Here is a 23,047-nt window from a genome sequence, read left to right on the forward strand (position 1 = left end):
AGTGGTGCTTTTTGTGCATTCACGCATTTCAAGCGAAATCGCGTCTGACGAAAAATCTGAACTTTGGCGTCACTTCACGCCGCGTTAACCAATCAGGAGCCTGCTCGCTGCTGTCACGTGGTAAAGTGACGTGATGAGAAACCCCGCATAATTTAAAAATACTGTTATCGTGTCACAAAATGTAGTTTTAAGACTTTTTCAGGTGAGAATTTAGTTGTTGTCTGCCAAATCGTTTTGACTGAGGGCAAAGAGAAGTTTCATGACTTTATTTTTTAGGATATTTAAATATACACGCAGTGAAGATAATGTAGTGTGTTGCCCGGACCACATTTGTGTGGCTATTAATATAATATATAATATTTTAATATATATATTTTTGGTGAAAATGAAAAGAGGCCGAGGTGTTTTATGACATATTTATCCTGGAGTGCCTTGAAGGCTCGATTTATACGCGCGTCCAATTCACTGTAGATGCACGAATGGATTCAAAATGTTCAAGCGTCCAACTAGACACGATTTTGACACTCAATTCGCATTTGGTATGAACGCAGCATATATTAGGAATGTGTGGTTGAACTTTATTTTTATGAAGATCCAGCTCACGTGGGGAAGACGTTGCACGCTTCATTTAACCGCGGATTCGTTTGTAAACAAGACACAGGTCGAGATTTGCAGACAGATTGAGATTTAAACACAATGCTGTGCCTTCTGGATTCGACAGGAATGAAGCAACACACTAATGTGAGTAAAACATGTTTTTATTTGTGTTAGTATTGCATTGTTACAGATCGTTTGAAATCTATTGATTATGTTGCGGAAGTTTTGAACTGGATTTTGTTAATGCACGTGCTTGGCTTGTGTGTGTGTGTGTGTGTGTGTGTGTGTGTGTGTGTGTGTGTGTGTGTGTGTGTGTGTGTGTGTGTGTGTGTGTGTGTGTGTGTGTGTGTGTGTGTGTGTGTGTGTGTGTGTGTGTGTGTGTGTGTGTGTGTGTGTGTGTGTGTGTGTGTGTGTTAGTGATGCACGGTTCGCGGATATATCCACCAATCGGGCGGGCCAAGTAATAAAAAATAATATTTATATTAATCACGGGTGGATGAGAGATAAATGATTGTGTTTGTTTGATAAAGTGAATCATTCCGGTTGTCGTTTCTCCACATTGGAAGTTTTCAAAACAATGCCTCACAATGAGCCAAAACTCATTATTATGCAAAACTGTTGTCCAATCATAGCCGTGGGCGTTTACTTCCAAGTCTTCAGTGCGGCACGCTCATAAAAACAGAGCGTTCCATGAGAGAGCCACAAAACCAGGGCAGAAAATAGCCTATTACTTATTCATTATGATATTTCTGAATGTAAAAACCACACGAACGTTGACCTCAGACAACAGTATAAAAAAGCCAGTTCATGACCCCTTTAATATACAGTGTCACGCTTTTGAATAAGCAAAATATGCAAAACAATTGCACCAATTCCTGTGCAAAAGCTGATTGAGACTTTATCATAATCTTTGCTCTTTTTGACCAAGTTGTGTTTGTGAATCATTCAGAGCATTTTGTGAAACCTTTGACTAATTCATTGAAATGAACAAAAGCAAGTTTTACTCCAAACAAGATCAATGTTTAGTTTGGAAAGATTTACAACGGAAAAAAACGTATAATCGAATTTCCACTTTTCATCGAGATATTCCTGAATTTGTCAAATTGTCTGATATTTTGGGGTTTTCCATGACCATCATTCAGGTACTGTTCTGTTCATCTTTTCTGGATGTGATGTCATAAATCACTATGGCAAAAGTAGCCACGCCCACCACAGCAGAGATGACCAATCGAATCACAGCTTCAGTGAAACCGCAACACTGGACGGAGTCTGAGGACAGAAAAAGAGGTTTTATATTTATTGAGAACCTGCACCTACTCATCAACAACATTTGTCTGTGGTATTTCTATAAAACGGTATTACCGCAGACGTACCTGCACACATGTGGCAGATCTGACTGATGTCCAGATGTCTGGTCTGGTTGCTGATGGGATTGTTCAGCACACAATTAAAGATGTTGTTATCCTGATATTCCACTTCCAGAGGTAGAGAGACGCTGCTGATGGGATCAGACACACTGATGCTGGACAATACACTGTTTCCTTTGTACCAGGAGAGAGTCACATGACTCACATTCACCGCTGAACACACCAATGAACAATTTGATGATCCTAATGATGATGAGCAGTTTGAAGAGTCTCCGGTGATGACAGGAATGGGCAGACGAGCTAAAAAATATCAAACAAAATAATAAATTAATGCAAGCAGCGATGAAAGGGGCCGCCCGGTGGCGTTAGGAAAACAGAGCATGGTGGGCAATATGCATTCAATATGTAAAAATAGGAGGACTACGTATTTGCCACACTTCCTGTGGCGCTATGACTATTGCTGCGTCCCAATTCGCATACTATCCGTCCTAAATAGTATTGGAAAATCAAATTAGTATGTCCCAAATCGTTGAAAAGAGTATCCCAAAGATACCCGGATGGTCTACTATTTCTGTTTAGAATCTGAAGTACAGATCGACGCACACTCTAACGGCTGATGTTACCCACAAACCCATTGCGAGTTGGACGAGGATTTGATTAGAACTACAAATGTGGATAAAAAGTGTTAAAAAACTACAAATATGGCGGATGTGCGAGTCCAACGGTTAAGTAGAGGTTTCGATAAAGGAATTTGCGTGATCCATTATCAGTATTTAACCTGACGAAAATATATTTATTCAATATTATCCACATTATATTTCAGCTGCAGCAGCGTTGAGAACTTTTGTGCTGATACATTTAGACATTAACTATATTTAAACTGCAAACACATGAGGAGAGTCTCCGCATTGAAGACCCACGAATGGCAGATCAACGTGCGACTACATTTCTCTCGGATAAAAGTCACACAAAGAGTACATACTTTTAGGTCGTAGTATAAGTAGGCGAATTAGGACGCAGCATATGATTTAGCCCTATGCAAAGCATGCTGGGAACTAACAAGCCCCGCCCAGTTTCAGTTAATGCAACACAAATCATTCAAATAATTTATGTAACACAAATGGATTAAGTAAACTTCAATTTGACTTATATTTAACCCCTAACTGTCACCGTCGCGGGCGCTCTTTTTTTAATCGCCTTTTTTTCGTATCATATATTTTAGTAATTATCATAAATTATGTATCATTCGAAAGCTTACGAACTCAAAATTCATCCTGTGGAAACCATTTTGAAATCAGACGTTGCTTTACCATGGAAACGGTACTTTAAATTCTTCTAGCGGGCTCCTCCCCCTAGTGGGCGGCGTCATGTTTCGTATTACAAAATGTATTTGATCTTTTCCAATCTTGACAAAACACACATCGTCGGAAAGGTCTTGAGTCTCAAGGGTCCATATTTGGTGACTGTTTTGTGATGGAAGTGGATGGAAATTTACAGGAAACTGCATCACAAAATCAATCAATGGAAAGTGGCTGACACCCGGTGGCTATTTTTGGTACAGCGCCTAAACAAAATCTCATGGGGACTTTAATTTTTGTGATATCAACTTCAAATTTGGAACACAACTTGGTTAGACACATGGCTTTGATTTTATAGTAATTTTATAGTAAAAAATATATATAAATGTAAAATATATATATATATATTTATATTTTATATAAATACAGTATTTTTCATTTACAGTACATTCTAAGAAAAGGTTCTATATGGCACCAAAAATGGTTCTTGGCTGGTAATCATAGGGGAACCTTTTTTAGTGCCATATAGCACCAATTTTGGTGCTTCAGTGGTTCTTCAGCGGTTCTTCAGAGGTGCTATATAGCACCTTAGTCAAAGAAAAACCAGTGTAGAACCTCTGAAGAACCGCTGAAGCACCGAAATTGGTGCTATATAGCACTAAAAAAGGTTCCCCTAGGATTACGAGCCAAGAACCATTTTTGGTGCCATATAGAACCTTTTTTTTTATTTTTTAGAGTAAACTTCCATACCTTTTTCATACTTTCATATTTTGAAATGCTTTCCCTTCAGCAATAATCTGCTGGGTGTCTTCTTTAAAACGAGACCAAAGCATTCTTGAATTACAGCCCTTTAAGTTTGGAGTGCATTTTCATGCGTATTCTCAAAAAGGGGGGTGAAAGTTAAGGGGTTAAGTGAATTGAACACAATCAAATTAAGTTGTGACAAAATGTATAGCAATTTTAAATAAGCAGTTTGAAGAAGCAGTAAAAAATAATGTTTTTCAGTGTATATTAACCTCCAACATATATTCAAGGATTGTTGCTCATTTACGTTTATCTTTCATTCTGTTTGATTGATATCCATATTCTCCAGGAATATGTGTGATGTGCTAACATGTTCATATACATTAAGAGATATATCTTGTGTTTTGTTAGATATTGGGCGTATTCCAACTACTGTCTGAGTGATAATGTTTCTCAGAATTATTAATCCGCCGTACTAGGCGTGCGTTTCCTGAAACTGTGTGTGTAAGATGTAAGATAAGGGAGAGTGCTTGCTTCGCCGTCTTTGTTCTCAAGGTGTCAGAACCACATCTCGTCTGTCAATTTCCGTCTATCTTTGCAGCTTTAGCGTTTGACTGGTCACGCCAACCGAGCTGTTACACCACCTGACATTCTGGATAAGTCTGTTTGACCCTTTCTTATCAGACTAAAACACTAGTTTAGGAGGATGTAAGTTTCCTGCATATACACTCACCTAAAGTATTATTAGGAACACATATGAATACTGTGTTTGACCCTTTCGCCTTCAGAACTGCCTTAATTCTACGTGGCATTGATTCAACAAGAAGCTGAAAGCATTCTTTAGAAATGTTGGCCCATATTGATAGGAGAGCATCTTGCAGTTGATGGAGATTTGTGGGATGCACATCCAGGGCACGAAGCTCCCGTTCCACCACATCCCAAAGATGCTCTATTGGGTTGAGATCTGGTGACTGTGGCGGCCATTTTAGTCCAGTGAACTCATTGTCATGTTCAAGAAACCAATTTGAAATGATTGGAGCTTTGTGACGGTGCATTATCCTGCTGGAAGTAGCCATCAGAGGATGGGGACATGGTGCTCATAAAGGGATGGACATGGTCAGAAACAACGCTCAGGTAGGCCGTGGCATTTAAACGATGCCCAATTGGCACTAAGGGGCCTAAAGTGTGCCAAGAAAACATCCCCCACACCATTACACCACCACCACCAGCCTGCACAGTGGTAACAAGGCATGATGGATCCATGTTCTCATTCTGTTTACGCCAAATTCTGACTCTACCATCTGAATGTCTCAACAGAAATCCAGACTCATCAGACCTTCAGTCTTCAACTGTCCAATTTTGGTGAGTTTGTGCAAATTGTCGCCTCTTCTTCCTATTTGTAGTGGAGACGAGTGGTACCCGGTGGGGTCTTCTGCTGTTGTAGCCCATCCGCCTCAAGGTTGTGTGTGTTGTGGCTTCACAAATGCTTTGCTGCAGACCTCGGTTGTAACGAGTGGTTATTTCAGTCAAAGTGTCTCTTCTATCAGCTTGAATCAGTCGGCCCATTCTCCTCTGACCTCGAGCATCAACAAGGCATTTTCTCCCACAGGACTGCCGCATACTGGATGTTTTTCCCTTTTCACACCATTCTTTGTAAACCCTAGAAATGGTTGGGCGTGAAAATCCCAGTAACTGAGCAGATTGTGAAATACTTGTCTGGCACCAACAACCATGCCACGCTCAAAATTGCTTAAATCCCCTTTCTTTCCGATTCCGACATTCAGTTTGGAGTTCAGGAGATTGTCTTGACCAGGACCACACCCCTAAATGCATTGAAGCAACTGCCATGTGATTGGTTGATTACATAATTGCATTAATGAGAAATTGAACAGGTGTTCCTAATAATCCTTTAGGTGAGTGTATATTTTTTGCTCTTATTTTGTTGTTGTTCTTCTTCTTTTTGTTCCTGTTCTTGTATTCTGCAAATATCTTACTTCTTTTGGGCCCTTTTTTTCCTCTGTAATCTGATCTTCACAAACTTTATCTGCTTTGGGCAATGTTCTGCTGGGAAACCTTGAGTCCTGCCATCCATGTGCTGAACAAACAAGTCTGATCCATGGAGGCCCCACTTACAGGACTTAAAGGATCTGCTGCTAACATCTTGGTGCCAGATACCACCTTCAGGGGTCTAATGTAGTCCGTGCCATAACTCTGTCTGACGCACCCACCGCTAGCCTAGCTTAGCACAAAGACTGTAGGTAAATGGCTCCAGCTAGCCTAGCTTAGCACAAAGCGTGGAGGTAAATGGCTCCAGCTAGCCTAGCTTAGCACAAAGACTGGAGGTAAATGGCTCCAGCTAGCCTAGCTTAGCACAAAGACTGGAGGTAAATGGCTCCAGCTAGCCTACTGCTCAATAAGTGACAAAATAACGCCAACATTTTCCTATTTACATGCTGTGATGTGTATAGTTGTGTACTAAGACCGACGGAAAATAAAAAGTTGTGCAGCGGCGCAATGATATTACGCAGCGCCTGAAAATAGTCACTCATGGGGCGGCTCACAACTCTTGATTATTACGCAGGAATGAGAGTATAGTTCCTGCCATATCGGCCTAGAAAATCACAACTTCACATTTTCCGTCGGTCTTAGTACACGATGGAACTACAGAAGAGTCGAGTTTTTAACAGGAAAAATATCTAAACTCTTTGGTCATTTTTTTGAGCGAGATGCTAACGGTCTAATCAGATTCAATGATCTATGCTAAGCTATGCTAAAAGTGCTACCGCCAGACCCGGAGATCAGCTGAGTGGATTCAAAAATAGTGGAGTGTTCCTTTAATAAATGTGTTTTCTCTTATTTTTGGGGGGCTTTTTTAGACCCTCAGTTTCAGTTTATCACAAGCTCTCAAAGAAAGAAATGCAAAGTCATGTCAATCTTATGAATGATCTTAAATGTATATTCTGCTGTCAATTAATATTCTTTTAACATATATCATAACATATTGGGCATGTCAAATTCAAGTACTCACCATAGACCGTAACATTGAATAACAGCCTGGATTCCCGCATGATTAGTTCATAAAGTCCAGTGTCTGTGGTTTGGATGTTCTTGATAGTCAGAGATCCAGTTTGATTGTCGATCTGTAGTCTGTCTCTGACTCTCATGTCATTAAAATATGTAATAACAGGTGTCCCCCCATTAAGCTGAATGAGTATAACAGTACCTTGAGGTCCAAATCTCCACTGTTTATATCTGACAGCATCATTAGTGTGTAAAGTGACAGAATCTCCCTCCATCACTGCTATATTTACTCCATCTGTAGCGGAACAAAAAACATGGATAACAAGATTAAAGGGACAGTTCACTCAAAAATGTATGTAGGCCATGTTCACCCCCACATGAAAAAATACTTTAGTAAAATTACTCTAGTAAATACTATAGTGTTTTTGAACCGTACTATAGTAAATATACTACATTAAATTAACAAAGTGTAGTAAATACTATAATATACTACAATTTACTGTAGTATCTTTACTATAGCATGGTTCAAAAACACTATATTTGTAATTGTACTATAATAAACTGTAATATACTATAGTATTTTTTCATGTGGGCCTGTATGACTTTATTTACAATTTTGAAGAATGTTTTTGACCATAGGCTACCGTGAAAGCTAAAAGGGCCTAATACAGCGTTGGACCTCACTGACTTTCATATACAAGAAGAAAAAGAGGAAAAAATGTCACACAGGTTTGGAAACGGGATGAGTAAATTAGACTATTGGATGACCTATGAATTACAGTTAACATAAATCATCTGACTTTACCAAAATAAGCCATAAAAATGTTTAACTCACCAACCAAATGCCAAAAATACAAGGAGATAAATACACAAAAAAACATTTTTCATCCGTATGAGGAAGTCTTATAAAGGAACTCGTCTGTCAGAACTCCTCCAGTCGTACTTTATTTGACTATAGTCTGTTCCTCAATCTCAAGTCACGTGTTATATTACATAAAAGGAACCAAATAGTGTCTTTTTATTAAGTGTGAATATGTGAACGTGTGAATGCGATTGATGAGAGGGAGAGTGAGTAAAGACAGTACAGTGGGATTTTCTTCCATTTTAATCGAAAGTTTGGTTAGTTAGCATGATTCGGCTGGCCTCTGCTGGTAAAAGCCGTTAGTGCAGCTTTCTCTGGTGACGCGTTTTAACGGTCATCAATATCGTAAATCCTGCAACGTTTTTTGTTTTTTCATTTTTTTTTTAAATGTATGTACATTTATAACACTAATACTTTGTGTTTTATTACTTTAGCCTCAAATTACAAAAAACAAGTTACCGCTGCTGTGAGGGTTTTTCCTAACACAGTCTATGGGAAAAATTAGCATATTTCTCTCTTTTGACTGCCGTTATCAATCTCATTCTATTTTTTCCCTCTTTTTGGAAGTTGTGAAATCACTATTGTGGCGTTTTTCTTTTGCTATGTGAGCAAATGGGCACACAAAAATTATTTAATGTATTCTCTCATTCACAACTACAACTACGACGACTTCCGACCCACATGAAAAAATACTATAGTATATTATAGTAAAATTACAGAAAACTTACTCTAGTAAATACTATAGTGTTTTTGAACCATACTATAGTAAAGATACTACAGTAAATTGTAGTATATTATAGTACTTACTACACTTTGTTAATTTACTGTAGTATATTTACTATAGTAAAAAACACTGTAGTATTTACTAGAGTAATTTTACTATAATATACTATAGTATTTTTTCATGTGGGGATATCGGAGAAACCCGGAAATGTGAAAAGGGTCTAATGACAGGTGTTTTCAATGGCATCCGCTGTAAAAACAAACCTGTATAAAGCTTCTCAGTCACTTTTTTTCCCACAGCTTATATTGTCCGTTTTTTTTTTTATATGTTTAGATATGTTTGCAGTGTTTCGTCTGCAGAACAATCCAAAAGCACATTAAAGCTGCACTATGTAAAACATTTTTTTTGTAAAATATCCAAACACCACTAGGCCAGTGTTATATATTTTGTTCAGTCGAGTACTTGCAATATCCCAAATGTTTCCAACTATTTGTAAATGGTGAGATGCTATTTTACCCGAGGAACCGGGACGTGTGAGGGCGTGGCCTGTCGATGACATCATATCCGCGTTCCCCTCGGTTTGCGGTTTTATTCTGCAGAAACGCTTTACTCTCACTGCAGTGTGAACAAGTGTCAGAGCAGCGGCGAGAGAACGCACAGAGTAACGTCAGACAAGGATTAGGGTCTGATCTAGACGAGAGCAGGGGTGCCGTGTAAAAGTCCTTCAAATATTTTTTTTTTCTTCATATTTTTCAAATAATTCTCTCTTTGTAAACTTTGTTCAATGCATGCGAGTGCTGCCGTATGTTCGAATATGACCAGTCATTTTCGCCGTCATCACCCGGGTGTAGAGCCAGAAGACGCGAATGAGAAGTCGCGCGCGCGCTGTGAGAAAATGTGTCTCTGTGCGCTCATCCGAGAGCGCGCACACGTCTCACAGCGCGCAAATATTGAGTTCTCTTTCAACGGACTTGCTCTTGAACGGACAAACTCACGCAAAAAGTATGTCAATGTCCATCTTGATGAGTATCCTAGCAGACATAGTCTGTATATGCCTTAAGTTAACTTTATACAGTCGAGAAAGACGACGCATATCCGAGCATTAGTTCTTAAAGGGGCAGTAGCCTTTACTGCTGTCTGTTTAATGTCAAAAAACAAAAGACAAGGACATCACTCACTGCTCTTGATTGAATAGGTTTTGTAAGTTTAAATAGGATTAATCTTTAATTTATGCACTCAAATATGCAATGTTATTTTACATTTGATACATTTCTGTACCTGAAAACTAATGTTAGACATACCTGAAAAGCATAGTTTATTTTATTAGTATCTTTGCTCTATTTATTTGTGCTGCTGCTTGTATTTAAATGATTTGTTCTTATTATTTTCTTTATTTTTATTTTTTCCCTGAACATAGCAAATACTGAACCGTACCGAAACCGTGAACCTTAAACCGTGATACAAACCGAACCGTGAGCAAAACCGTTACACACATAGCATAACGTATGCGAGGGGGTGCCACACAATGGAGAACATTTTCAAAGGGTGCCATGACTGAAAAAAGGTTGCGAAACACTGATCTAGACAAACCATTGGACATTTTCTAAAAATAAAAATGTAAATTCTTTTTAACCTAAATTGCTCATCTTGCGCTGCTCCGCGCGCGCCATTGATTACGTAGGCTAATCACGTTGGAAAGGTCACGCTAGACGTGTCTAGACAAATTCTATTGAGAAACTATGAGAAAAAGGTGAATAATGACGGAGAGTCAATGTTCAGAAGTTATTAATTATTATCATGTTTTGAACCGATGTGTTTATTGTCAAACTCAAAAATTAGTATATTTTTAATGATTAAAAAATGCCATTATTTAATTTATAAAAGTTAATAATTGTATTTTATTGACAAAATATGTTTTATTATATCAGGTAACATTTTAAACTGTCACACGCTCATGTTATAATGAACCCCACCTACGGGGCATGTTGTCACATTTCACTTCCATTCTCTCGGGGTAAATCAAGGAAAAATAATACACTGTATTAATGAAACAAAACCACACAATTGTACTAGACATGTGTGAAATGAATATGGGGGGAAAATAAATAGCCCAAGTGGATTTACACGCGCTGAGAAGGTTAAAAGCGTTAGATTGTGACTCGCTCTCCCCTACACAAGATGGCGCTGCTGAGTCACGACGGTCAGAAGTAACAGCGCTCGAACAACACATCGCTGAATCTCTCTTGTTTACTAACAGTTTGTATTTGATTTCTCTCTGTTTTTGACAAATAGGCGAACGATTTTCAACTCGCTGGATTTATAAGTAGGTACAGTATATTATGCCTACTACAAAGATACAACATAACATTTAAAAAATATGTCAGATATTCTATAATGACTTTTATTTGATGAAGTAGCTGTATGAAGTATACTTTATATAAACGTAACTGTTAGCAAACTCGTATGTTTTGATGTATTTATCAGCTCAGGATGGCTTTGGTGCCCTATGATGAGAATGTCCTGCCTGCTCTGTCAAAGCTTCACCAGACTTCAGCCGAATTTAATCTGGCCAATCACAGGATCAGACTCAGCCAGGACTGGAAGCGATTGGGTGTCGCTGCTGTGGTCTGGGACGCTGTAAGTTCAAAAATCATCATATGCTTCGAGGGTTACAGATATGAAAGATAGGTGGCACAAGGCTTAAAGGTGCACTATGTAACATTTTTTTCACAGGGTTTCCGCTGAGTCTAAAAAAGTCTAGAATATCAAAATCTAAATTTTAGGCCTTAAAAAGTCTGTTTTAGGTCTTAAATAATTTTAAACCGGTCTTAATTTTCCTACGTCCATGTAACGCTACTTCTACGTTTTTATTTTTTATTTTATATATGTTCTTTCTTTCGCTAGTCCAAATATAATTTGCTGTATTACGACTACAAATGAGACCAACATGCAGCTTATATTGCAGCCAATCAGCTTTCGTGTTATTGGAGTCTGTTGTTTCAGATTGTACCACAGAAACATAAAACGGATTTTATTCTTCAGCTAATAGTCCTCCAGTTTTTGCGAATTTCTGGAAATTATCAGAAATTCAGTCATTTTTATCTCAAAAATCATGGTGGGATTGCGCTATAAGGAAGTGCAAGTTTATTGATTTGTTCAATTTGAATGAATTAATTTTAGGGCTGTCAAAAGATTAATCGCGATTAATCGCATCCAAAATAAAAGTTTGTGTTTACATAATATATGTGTGTGTACTTTATTATTTATATATAAATACACACACAAGCATGTATATATTTAAGAAAAAAATATAATTTTTTATATATAAAACATTTATATTTATATATATTATAGATTATATAAATGTATATACAGTAAATACATTCAAATATTTCTTAAATATATACATGAATGTGTGTGTATTTATTTATATATAAATAATAATTAACAGAGTACACACACATATATTATGTAAACACAAACTTTTATTTTGAATGCGATTAATCGCGATTAATCTTTTGACAGCCCTAGTTAATTTACTTTGCAAGTAATTTTGTGACTGCATTTCCTTTTATAGGTCTTAAATTTCATTCATAATGGTCTCAAAAAGTCTTAAATTTGACTTTTTCAGTAAAATTTCCAAACACCACTAGGCCAGTGTTATATATTTTGTTCAGTTGAGTACTTACAATATCCCAAATGTTTCCGACTATTTATCCCGATATTTTAAGCCAAAATAAAGAAGAGGGTTTTTTTTATTTTAATTTTTATTAAAATATTATTATTATTATTATTAGTGTATTATCAGGACCCACAAATATTCCCCCATTGCATTATTATACATTATATTCAACATTATATATAGTCGTTTAATGCAATAATGTCACTGAAACTTTTTTTTTTTTGTCCATCACGCATTACTCGCGCTTTCATTCTCTCCCGGTGCTCGCTATATCCCGCCTCTCCCGCTATTAACGCACTATACACATAAGAATAAACCATCTAAAATGCTTTGAATAATCACACTACTAAAACTAAATGTGATCTGATCACATTTAATCCCTCAGGTTTCATAAAGAATATATTCATTTGTGTTTGGAAGTTAAACGAAAAACGACAGAGTTTACATTTGTGGTACATTTGTAAATGTGTGTTTGGGTGAATTATACCTTATAAATAGGCCGACTACAGCAAGAGGAGCCTTGGATAAAACAACTCTATATCGCGTATCATATCGTTTCCATCAACGATACATATCGTCACGTTTTTATATCGCGATATATCGTTACACCCCTATTAATGTAGTTATATTAATATAACCAATTTTGTTATATAGTTATATAATATACAATATTATATATTAATTCTAAATCACTATTATAACAAGGTAAATGTTAATTCAATTCAAATATATTTTTATTATTTATGTTATTGTTATCTCACACATGGATCTGCATTCAATTAATTAGCATCAAAACAAACAATATAATCCTTATTTTCAGTGAATAAAGACTACTTATTAAAGGAACACGCCACTATTTTTGACTCATTTTCCGACTCCCCTAGAGTTAAACAGTTGAGTTTTACCGTTTTCTCCGGGTCTGCACTTTTAGCATAGCTTAGCATAGATCATTGAATCTGATTAGACCGTTAGCATCTCGCTCAAAAATAACCAAAGAGTTTGGATATTTCTCCTATTTAAAACTCGACTCTTCTGTAGTTCCATCGTGTACTAAGACCGACGGAAAATGAGAAGTTGTGATTTTCTAGGCCGATATGGCAGGAACTATACTCACATTCCTGCGTAATAATCAAGAGCTGTGAGCCGCCCCATGAGTGCAGCGGCGCAATGATATTACACAGCGCCTGAAAATAGGCTAACTTCAGTCAACATTACCAACGTGACAACAGAGAGAGCGCTGGGAACTATTTTTAGGCGCTGCGTAATATCGTATCAAGCAAGATGCTAACGGTCTAATCAGATTCAATGATCTATGCTAAGCTATGCTAAAAGTGCAGACCCGGAGATCGGCTGAGTGGATTCGAAAACGGTTAAACTCAACTGTTTAACTCTAGGGGAGTCGGAAAATGAGCCTATTTTCAAAAATAGTGGCGTGTTCCTTTAACACGTAAAGATTGAAAAAATGATTGCACAACCACCAAATGTGCTTTAATTAGGTAAATAATGTAAATCGCCATTAAACAAAAGAAGGAAGTAGAATGGCGCGCTCTTTCTTAGCGTCTGTTTCCATAATCATCGATTCGTCGCGCTGTTGAGAATGTCTTGTGTGTTAAAGACAGCTCCAGTGAAAAATGAACCTAGGGGAAATTAACACATGGTTACCGAGTAGATCGTTCTCTGGGATGCGAATGTAAAGAGTTTTATCTCTAAAAACAGATTAGCTTATAACGCTAGTATATGGGGCACAGAATAAGTGAAATTAAATCGCTAGTTAATACCACTAACAAGGCTCAAAATAGCCTCACACTAACACTGGAGCATAATGAGGGTCCCTATATGCGAAACGAAGCATTGAGAACTTTGTAAGAGTACAAACAGTTTAATAAGAAGATGCTTTATAAAGACAGAATATTACGCGTATACAGACAGGAGCCATCTTGGAAAACAGTAAGACCGCATGAATTCGCTCCAAGGATCGGCCGCACGCGCGTTCAGTGTTTCAGCTGGAAACATGGATTTAATTATAATATTCTTTATCTGACTCCATTTATCATAGTTGTCGCATTTAGAAGAGAATGCCAACCAGTTGTTTGATCATTTATATTTGATAGTTAATCACACATTTAATCGTTCCGTTTTAACCCTTTGTTGCAATTATACCGTCCCACATTGGAGATAGTTAATAATTACAGATTAATTCAGAAAGGATCAAAATTTAACAATTTATTAACAATCAAGTAAATGTAAAATGTCAATTACATCATAGACAGAAATCTCTTTTAAAAGGAAACACAAATTCTAATTATGGTTACACTTAAAATAGTTTCAAATAGATGTAAACATAAACCCTTAATTCTACTCCGTAGGCCTCTGCCTAAAATGTTACCTGTGAGTAGGGTTGGGTACCGAAATCCGGTTCCAATATGGCACCGGTACTTATATAACCGGTATGTACCGGACTGAATCAGAACGCAGATTTCGGTTCCTCATTTCGGTGCCAAAATTCAAACGTGCTTTCGCGCTTTGGCTGAGCCAGAGACAGACGCTCAGCGCTCGTCACATCACAACTCATGACAACTATTCAGTGTTTTCAACCACATCTCATGACAACTATTCAGTGTTTTCAACCACATCTAATGACAACTATTCAGTGTTTTCAACCACATCTCATGACAACTATTCAGTGTTTTCAACCACATCTCATGACAACTATTCAGTGTTTTCAACCACATCTCATGACCACTATTCAGTGTTTTCAACCACATCTCATGACAACTATTCAGTGTTTTCAACCACATCTCATGACAACTATTCAGTGTTTTCAACCACATCTCATGACAACTATTCAGTGTTTTCAACCACATCTCATGACAACTATTCAGTGTTTTCAACCACATCTCATGACAACTATTCAGTGTTTTCAACCACATCTCATGACAACTATTCAGTGTTTTCAACCACAACTCATGACAACTATTCAGTGTTTTCAACCACATCTCATGACAACTATTCAGTGTTTTCAACGACATCATGTTTATTTCAGGTTTCAGACATTTAAATGTTCATAAGTACTAGCAAAAAACACACACTGATGTCTATGAAAGCGGCTATGACAATCCTTTCAGACGGTTATAATTTGACTAACGTTATGTGTTTTATTCACATCAGATAAATGCACATTATATAGTAACTATATAGTTTACTCTATTCTTCTTCCAGTTCACTGGTCACTTACTTTCATGTATTTCGTGAGACGAGAATGAACTCAAGTGTTGTAAATCCGACAGATCCGATTCTGAGGCGCAAACTAACATGGCGCCGCCCATTGCGCTTTATAGATCAACTAACACACATTCACTCACACATTTGAACATCAGATAGTTCGTGACACAGTTAAGAAGTTTGTTAATATTTTGAATAAAAAGAAAAAACGAAATAAACCCGATACAGCTGAGCTGTGTCATGTGAGAAACATGACGCGTCGCCATGGAAACTTTAAGGGGATGCGTTCAAAAATATTTAGAGAATATGATCATATTTCAAAATAAAGCTGAAGCTCGAAGCTGGTTTGTAGCAGAGCAAGAATACAGACGACTGCTGTTATTACTGTAACTGTTATTTAGAGTTATATTAGGCTTGTTGTAGTTGGGTGGCTTAGGTTTTACTGTGAATTTGTAAATATGTCAATTATAATTTGTAAATAAGTAAATTGTGTTTTGTATTTATTTATATTCATACATTTAAGTATACATTAAACTTTTAATAAATGGTTCAATTTAAATAATAAATAAATAAGTAAAAAGCCATTTAATGTCATCCACCTCGTTTGGTGGCCTTTAAAAAAAAAAAAAGTATCGGTTCAGGCACCGTTTAGGCACCGGAACCGTTTTAAAAGTATCGGTTTGGCACCGGAATCGAAAAAAACCCAAACGATACCCAACCCTACCTGTGAGATAGAGAGAGAGAAAAAGAGAGAGAGAGCTAAAGAGCAGCTCTCTCCAGAGAAAGCCAGAGAATCCAAAGAGAGCGAGCTAGAGTTGAAATCTTCTTTTATCCTTTTCCCTAATGTCACCAAACTCAAATCTGACTCTTTCAAAACTGACCAATCAGACCAAACCGTAAGACGTTTGAAAGTAACCAATCAGACAAAACTTCCCCCATTGTATCAAAGGTGTGGACCATTTGGCCATCCAGCCCATAGATATCCATAATAAAGGCTAGATGTCTTACGGCGGAGTCTCTACCGTCATCACCGGCGGCCATCTTGTCACAGGGCTCTGTGGTACCTAATGATCTGCATGAACACAAATACTCTTATCGCGCTGAAATCTGGACGGATTTACAAATGGTTTGGTTTCTTGTAAACGTTATTAACGTGGCTATAATTCTGGATGTGTGAACAAATTATGAATTATTATTCATAAGTATGCTGTGTCATAACTACATCTCTGACGTTTATAACAAACCAAACAGTTTGAAAATCGGTAGAAAATTGAGCAAGTGATTTAAAAAGTGCAAGCACCATTAAAACACAATGTTAGGAGTGAGCGAGCTGACTGTGACAAGATGGCCGCCAGGTGCGGACTCGACCTCCATTGGCCAGCAGCGCGGACGAGACATCTAGCCTTTATTATGGATATCTATGATCCAGCCATTCTTTTGTTCTCCTAACTCCAACTTGTCCCTCTGATGGCGTTAAGGGTTAAGTCAATTTCAAATATCTTGATCACGACGATGGCTGCTAACAGCAAAGCAGATGATTTTGTTCTATTTCTAATATATTTGATTATTTTCCACCTTACACAACAGAGAAAATAAATAAATAAAAAGAATTTTTAAAAAAACTGAACGCAACAGAGACTAGTGCTTCCAAAGGACACACACTAAAGAGATGGCGGATTATTCAACCGTTTTCCAAGATGGCTCCTGTCTGTATACGTGTAATGTACTGTCTTTATAAAGGCCTGTTCACACCGGGACGATTTTCGCACGCGTTTATTGCCGACGTTTAACGCCTCGTGACTAAACAATGGGCGCCAATGTGAGTGTTCACACCGACACGCAAAACGCCAGGCGTAAAAGCGTCATTTTTAAAAAAACGCCTCGGGTTCGTTTTTTTATTTTGACGCGGCGCGTAAAAAACTGGCCACCCAATGAGATCAGCGCTTTTGTTCACGTGCCTGGAGCTGCTGAAGTGACAGTAAAACACGACTTGGTGGCGCTCGAGCACAAAACGCTCTTGCCGAGCACACATTGATACGACGAAGAAGTAGTAAGTAGACAAAGAAGAAGATGAACTGCTAATGCTGCTTGCCAGTTAGCAAAAAGTGTGTGCATGGTTTTGCCATAGACATAATATGTCTGTGGTTTTGGCAAGCACGTAAATACTGTCTCTCTTCTTCTTCTGTGTGACAAGCGAGTGTCAGAGGCGTAAAGTGCCGCAGCACCATCTTGTGTACCGGGAGCGCATCTACTGAATGTGCACGTTCACTCGGCGCAGCGCCAGTGAAAATCGCTTGGGTGTGAACACTCAAGACGCGCCGAAAAACGGCACGAAAAACGCTGGCGATAAGCGCGCGCGATATTCATCCCGGTGTGTACAGGCCTTAAAGTATCTTCTTATTAAACTACTGTGTACTCTTACAAAGTTCTCAATGCTTCGTTTCGCATATAGGGACCCTCATTATGCTCCCGTGTTAGTGTGAGGCTATTTTGAGCCTTGTTAGTGGTGTTAACTAGCGATTTAATTTGACTTATTCTATGCCCCATATACTAGCGTTATAAGCTAATCTGTGTTTGGAGATAAAACTCTTTACATTCGATTTTCATGAAAACGCATCCCAGAGAACGATCTACTCGGTAACCATGTGATAATTACCCCTAGGTTCCTTTTTCACCGGAGTTGTCCTTAACCGGGAACATACTCCGAGTTGTCTGAACTTGGGTTAATCAGTCTAAATTAGTCTATTTTCCAGGCGGTTGTGCTCTGCATGTTCCTGGAGATGGGAAACGTGGAACTGAAAGGAAGGAAAGCTATTGAGCTTGGAGCCGGCACAGGTTTGGTGGGCATTGTAGCTGCTCTGCTTGGTAAGAATCGATGATACTTTCCCGGACTGTATATTTCTCTTTTTATGAATGATTTCACTCAGAATATTTCTGTCTTGCAGGAGCCAATGTGACCATTACAGACCGAGAACCCGCCTTGGAATTTCTGACCGCAAATGTGCGAGAAAACGTTCCTCCCAGCCAGCAGGGGGCGGCACACGTGTCTGAACTGACCTGGGGTGAGAATCTAGATGTGTATCCCGCAGGAAGCTTCGATCTGATCCTGGGAGCCGACATTGTGTACCTGGAGGAGACGTTTCCCGCCCTCCTGCGGACTCTGGAACACCTGAGCTCGGAGAACACGCTGGTGCTGTTGTCCTGCCGGATCCGATATGAGCGGGATGAGCGCTTCCTGACGGAGCTGCGGCTGAGGTTCTCCGTGCAAGAGGTCCATTATGACTCTCAGAGGGACATTCACATTTACAGAGCTGTGAAGAACACGAGTAACACCGAACTGTAAGAGCTGGTACTTTCAGTAGAGCTTCCTGTTTGTAATTCAAAGCATATTAAAGCGCTACTTCGCCCAAAAATGAAAATTAGCCCATGATTTTCTCACCCTCAAGTCATCCGAGGTGTGTATGACATTCTTCTTTCAGACGAACAAAATCAAGTTATATTAAAACAATCCTGGCTAATCCAAGCTTTATAATGGCAGTGACTGTTGGGTCATTTTTGAAATCCATAAAAGTGCATCTATCCATCATAAAAGTGCATCTGTCCATCATAAAAGTGCATTTGTCCATCATAAAAGTGCATCTGTCCATCATAAAAATGCATCTGTCCATCATAAAAGTGCATCTGTCCATCATAAAAGTGCATCTGTCCATCATAAAAGTGCATCTATCATCATAAAAGTGCATCTGTCCATCATAAAAGTGCATCTGTCCATCATAAAAGTGCATCTGCCCATCATAAAAGTGCATCTATCCATCATAAAAGTGCATCTGTCCATCATAAAAGTGCATCCATCCATCATAAAAGTGCATCTGTCCATCATAAAAGTGCATTTGTCCATCATAAAAGTGCATCTGTCCATCATAAAAGTGCATCTGCCCATCATAAAAGTGCATCTGCCCATCATAAAAGTGCATTTGTCCATCATAAAAGTGCATCTATCCATCATAAAAGTGCATCTGTCCATCATAAAAGTGCATCTATCCATCATAAAAGTGCATCTGTCCATCATAAAAGTGCATCTATCCATCATAAAAGTGCATCTGTCCATCATAAAAGTGCATCTATCCATCATAAAAGTGCATCTGTCCATCATAAAAGTGCATCTGTCCATCATAAAAGTGCATCTGTCCATCATAAAAGTGCATCTGTCCATCATAAAAGTGCATCTGCCCATCATAAAAGTGCATCTATCCATCATAAAAGTGCATCTGTCCATCATAAAAGTGCATCTATCCATCATAAAAGTGCATCTGTCCATCATAAAAGTGCATCTGTCCATCATAAAAGTGCATCTATCCATCATAAAAGTGCATCTGTCCATCATAAAAGTGCATTTGTCCATCATAAAAGTGCATCTATCCATCATAAAAGTGCATCTGTCCATCATAAAAATGCATCTGTCCATCATAAAAGTGCATCTATCCATCATAAAAGTGCATCTATCCATCATAAAAGTGCATCTGTCCATCATAAAAATGCATCTGTCCATCATAAAAGTGCATCTATCCATCATAAAAGTGCATCTGTCCATCATAAAAATGCATCTGTCCATCATAAAAGTGCATCTGTCCATCATAAAAGTGCATCTGTCCATCATAAAAGTGCATCCACCCATCATAAAAGTGCATCCACCCATCATAAAAGTGCATCTGTCCATCATAAACATAAAAGTGCATCTGTCCATCATAAAAGTGCATCTATCCATCATAAAAGTGCATCTATCCATCATAAAAGTGCATCTGTCCATCATAAAAGTGCATCCATCCATCATAAAAGTGCATCTGTCCATCATAAAAGTGCATCTGTCCATCATAAAAGTGCATCTGTCCATCATAAAAGTGCATCCATCCATCATAAAAGTGCATCTATCCATCAAAAAAGTGCATCTGTCCATCATAAAAGTGCATCTATATCCATCAAAAAAGTGCATCTATCCATCAAAAAAGTGCATCTGTCCATCATAAAAGTGCATCTGTCCATCATAAAAGTGCATCTATCCATCATAAAAGTGCATCTGTCCATCATAAAAGTGCATCTGTCCATCATAAAAGTGCATCTGTCCATCATAAAAGTGCATTTGTCCATCATAAAAGTGCATCTATCCATCATAAAAGTGCATCTGTCCATCATAAAAGTGCATCTGTCCATCATAAAAGTGCATTTGTCCATCATAAAAATGCATCTATCCATCATTAAAAAGTGCATCTGTCCATCATAAAAGTGCATCTGTCCATCATAAAAGTGCATCCATCCATCATAAAAGTGCATCTATCCATCAAAAAAGTGCATCTGTCCATCATAAAAGTGCATCTATCCATCAAAAAAGTGCATCTGTCCATCATAAAAGTGCATCCATCCATCATAAAAGTGCATCTGTCCATCAAAAAAGTGCATCTGTCCATCATAAAAGTGCATCTATATCCATCAAAAAAGTGCATCTATCCATCATAAAAGTGCATCTATCCATCATAAAAGTGCATCTATCCATCATAAAAGTGCATCTGTCCATCATAAAAGTGCATCCATCCGTCATAAAAGTGCATCTATCCATCATAAAAGTGCATCTGTCCATCATAAAAGTGCATCTGTCCATCATAAAAGTGCATCTATCCATCATAAAAGTGCATCTGTCCATCATAAAAGTGCATCTGTCCATCATAAAAGTGCATCTGTCCATCATAAAAGTGCATCTGTCCATCATAAAAGTGCATCTATCCATCAAAAAAGTGCATCTGTCCATCATAAAAGTGCATTTGTCCATCATAAAAGTGCATCTGTCCATCATAAAAATGCATCTGTCCATCATAAAAGTGCATCTATCCATCATAAAAGTGCATCTGTCCATCATAAAAATGCATCCGCCCATCATAAAAGTGCATCCGCCCATCATAAAAGTGCATCTGTCCATCATAAAAGTGCATCTGTCCATCATAAAAGTGCATCTGTCCATCATAAAAGTGCATCTGTCCATCATAAAAGTGCATCCGCCAATCATAAAAGTGCATCTGTCCATCATAAACATAAAAGTGCATCTTTCCATCATAAAAGTGCATCTATCCATCATAAAAGTGCATCTATCCATCATAAAAGTGCATCTGTCCATCATAAAAGTGCATCCATCCATCATAAAAGTGCATCTGTCCATCATAAAAGTGCATCTGTCCATCATAAAAGTGCATCTGTCCATCATAAAAGTGCATCCATCCATCATAAAAGTGCATCTATCCATCAAAAAAGTGCATCTGTCCATCATAAAAGTGCATCTATATCCATCAAAAAAGTGCATCTATCCATCAAAAAAGTGCATCTGTCCATCATAAAAGTGCATCTGTCCATCATAAAAGTGCATCTATCCATCATAAAAGTGCATCTGTCCATCATAAAAGTGCATCTGTCCATCATAAAAGTGCATCTGTCCATCATAAAAGTGCATCTGTCCATCATAAAAGTGCATCTGTCCATCATAAAAGTGCATCTGTCCATCATAAAAGTGCATCTATCCATCATAAAAGTGCATCCATCCATCATAAAAGTGCATCTATCCATCAAAAAAGTGCATCTGTCCATCATAAAAGTGCATTTGTCCATCATAAAAGTGCATCTCTCCATCATAAAAATGCATCTGTCCATCATAAAAGTGCATCTATCCATCATAAAAGTGCATCTGTCCATCATAAAAATGCATCTGTCCATCATAAAAGTGCATCCGCCCATCATAAAAGTGCATCCGCCCATCATAAAAGTGCATCTGTCCATCTGTCCATCATAAAAGTGCATCTGTCCATCATAAAAGTGCATCCGCCCATCATAAAAGTGCATCTGTCCATCATAAACATAAAAGTGCATCTTTCCATCATAAAAGTGCATCTATCCATCATAAAAGTGCATCTATCCATCATAAAAGTGCATCTGTCCATCATAAAAGTGCATCCATCCATCATAAAAGTGCATCTGTCCATCATAAAAGTGCATCTGTCCATCATAAAAGTGCATCTGTCCATCATAAAAGTGCATCCATCCATCATAAAAGTGCATCTATCCATCAAAAAAGTGCATCTGTCCATCATAAAAGTGCATCTATATCCATCAAAAAAGTGCATCTATCCATCAAAAAAGTGCATCTGTCCATCATAAAAGTGCATCTGTCCATCATAAAAGTGCATCTATCCATCATAAAAGTGCATCTGTCCATCATAAAAGTGCATCTGTCCATCATAAAAGTGCATCTGTCCATCATAAAAGTGCATTTGTCCATCATAAAAGTGCATCTATCCATCATAAAAGTGCATCTGTCCATCATAAAAGTGCATCTGTCCATCATAAAAGTGCATCTGTCCATCATAAAAGTGCATCTGTCCATCATAAAAGTGCATCTATCCATCATAAAAGTGCATCTGTCCATCATAAAAGTGCATCTGTCCATCATAAAAGTGCATCTGTCCATCATAAAAGTGCATCTATCCATCATAA

General features: G+C 38.0%; 2 protein-coding genes across 3 annotated transcripts; one reads left to right on the forward strand and one right to left on the reverse strand.

Annotated features, from left to right (window-relative positions):
- Positions 1-1,023: 1,023 nt before the first annotated feature.
- On the reverse strand, positions 1,024-7,982 carry LOC307120767 (SLAM family member 9-like). The gene is made up of 4 exons (XM_079807940.1): positions 7,863-7,982; positions 7,035-7,322; positions 1,971-2,264; positions 1,024-1,866 (listed from the first exon to the last, which is right to left on the reverse strand). Exons 1-4 carry the CDS (start codon positions 7,906-7,908, stop codon positions 1,736-1,738), a joined length of 759 nt encoding a protein of 252 aa, XP_079664066.1. The 5' UTR covers positions 7,909-7,982; the 3' UTR covers positions 1,024-1,735.
- A 2,802-nt stretch (positions 7,983-10,784) lies between these two features.
- On the forward strand, positions 10,785-19,422 carry mettl21a (methyltransferase 21A, HSPA lysine). 2 transcript variants are annotated; one of them, XM_079806973.1, is made up of 4 exons: positions 10,785-10,940; positions 11,098-11,250; positions 18,271-18,382; positions 18,463-19,422. In XM_079806973.1, the coding sequence occupies exons 2-4, from the start codon at positions 11,104-11,106 to the stop codon at positions 18,858-18,860; spliced, it is 657 nt and encodes a 218-aa protein (XP_079663099.1). In that variant the 5' UTR covers positions 10,785-10,940; positions 11,098-11,103; the 3' UTR covers positions 18,861-19,422. The 2 variants fall into 2 exon arrangements, with proteins under 2 accessions (XP_079663099.1, XP_079663098.1); XM_079806972.1 differs by having other exon boundaries at positions 10,810-10,936.
- Positions 19,423-23,047: the final 3,625 nt, after the last annotated feature.

Source organism: Gobio gobio (assembly GCF_949357685.1).
Source record: "Gobio gobio genome assembly, chromosome: 24".
Classification (NCBI taxonomy): Eukaryota; Metazoa; Chordata; class Actinopteri; order Cypriniformes; family Gobionidae; genus Gobio; species Gobio gobio.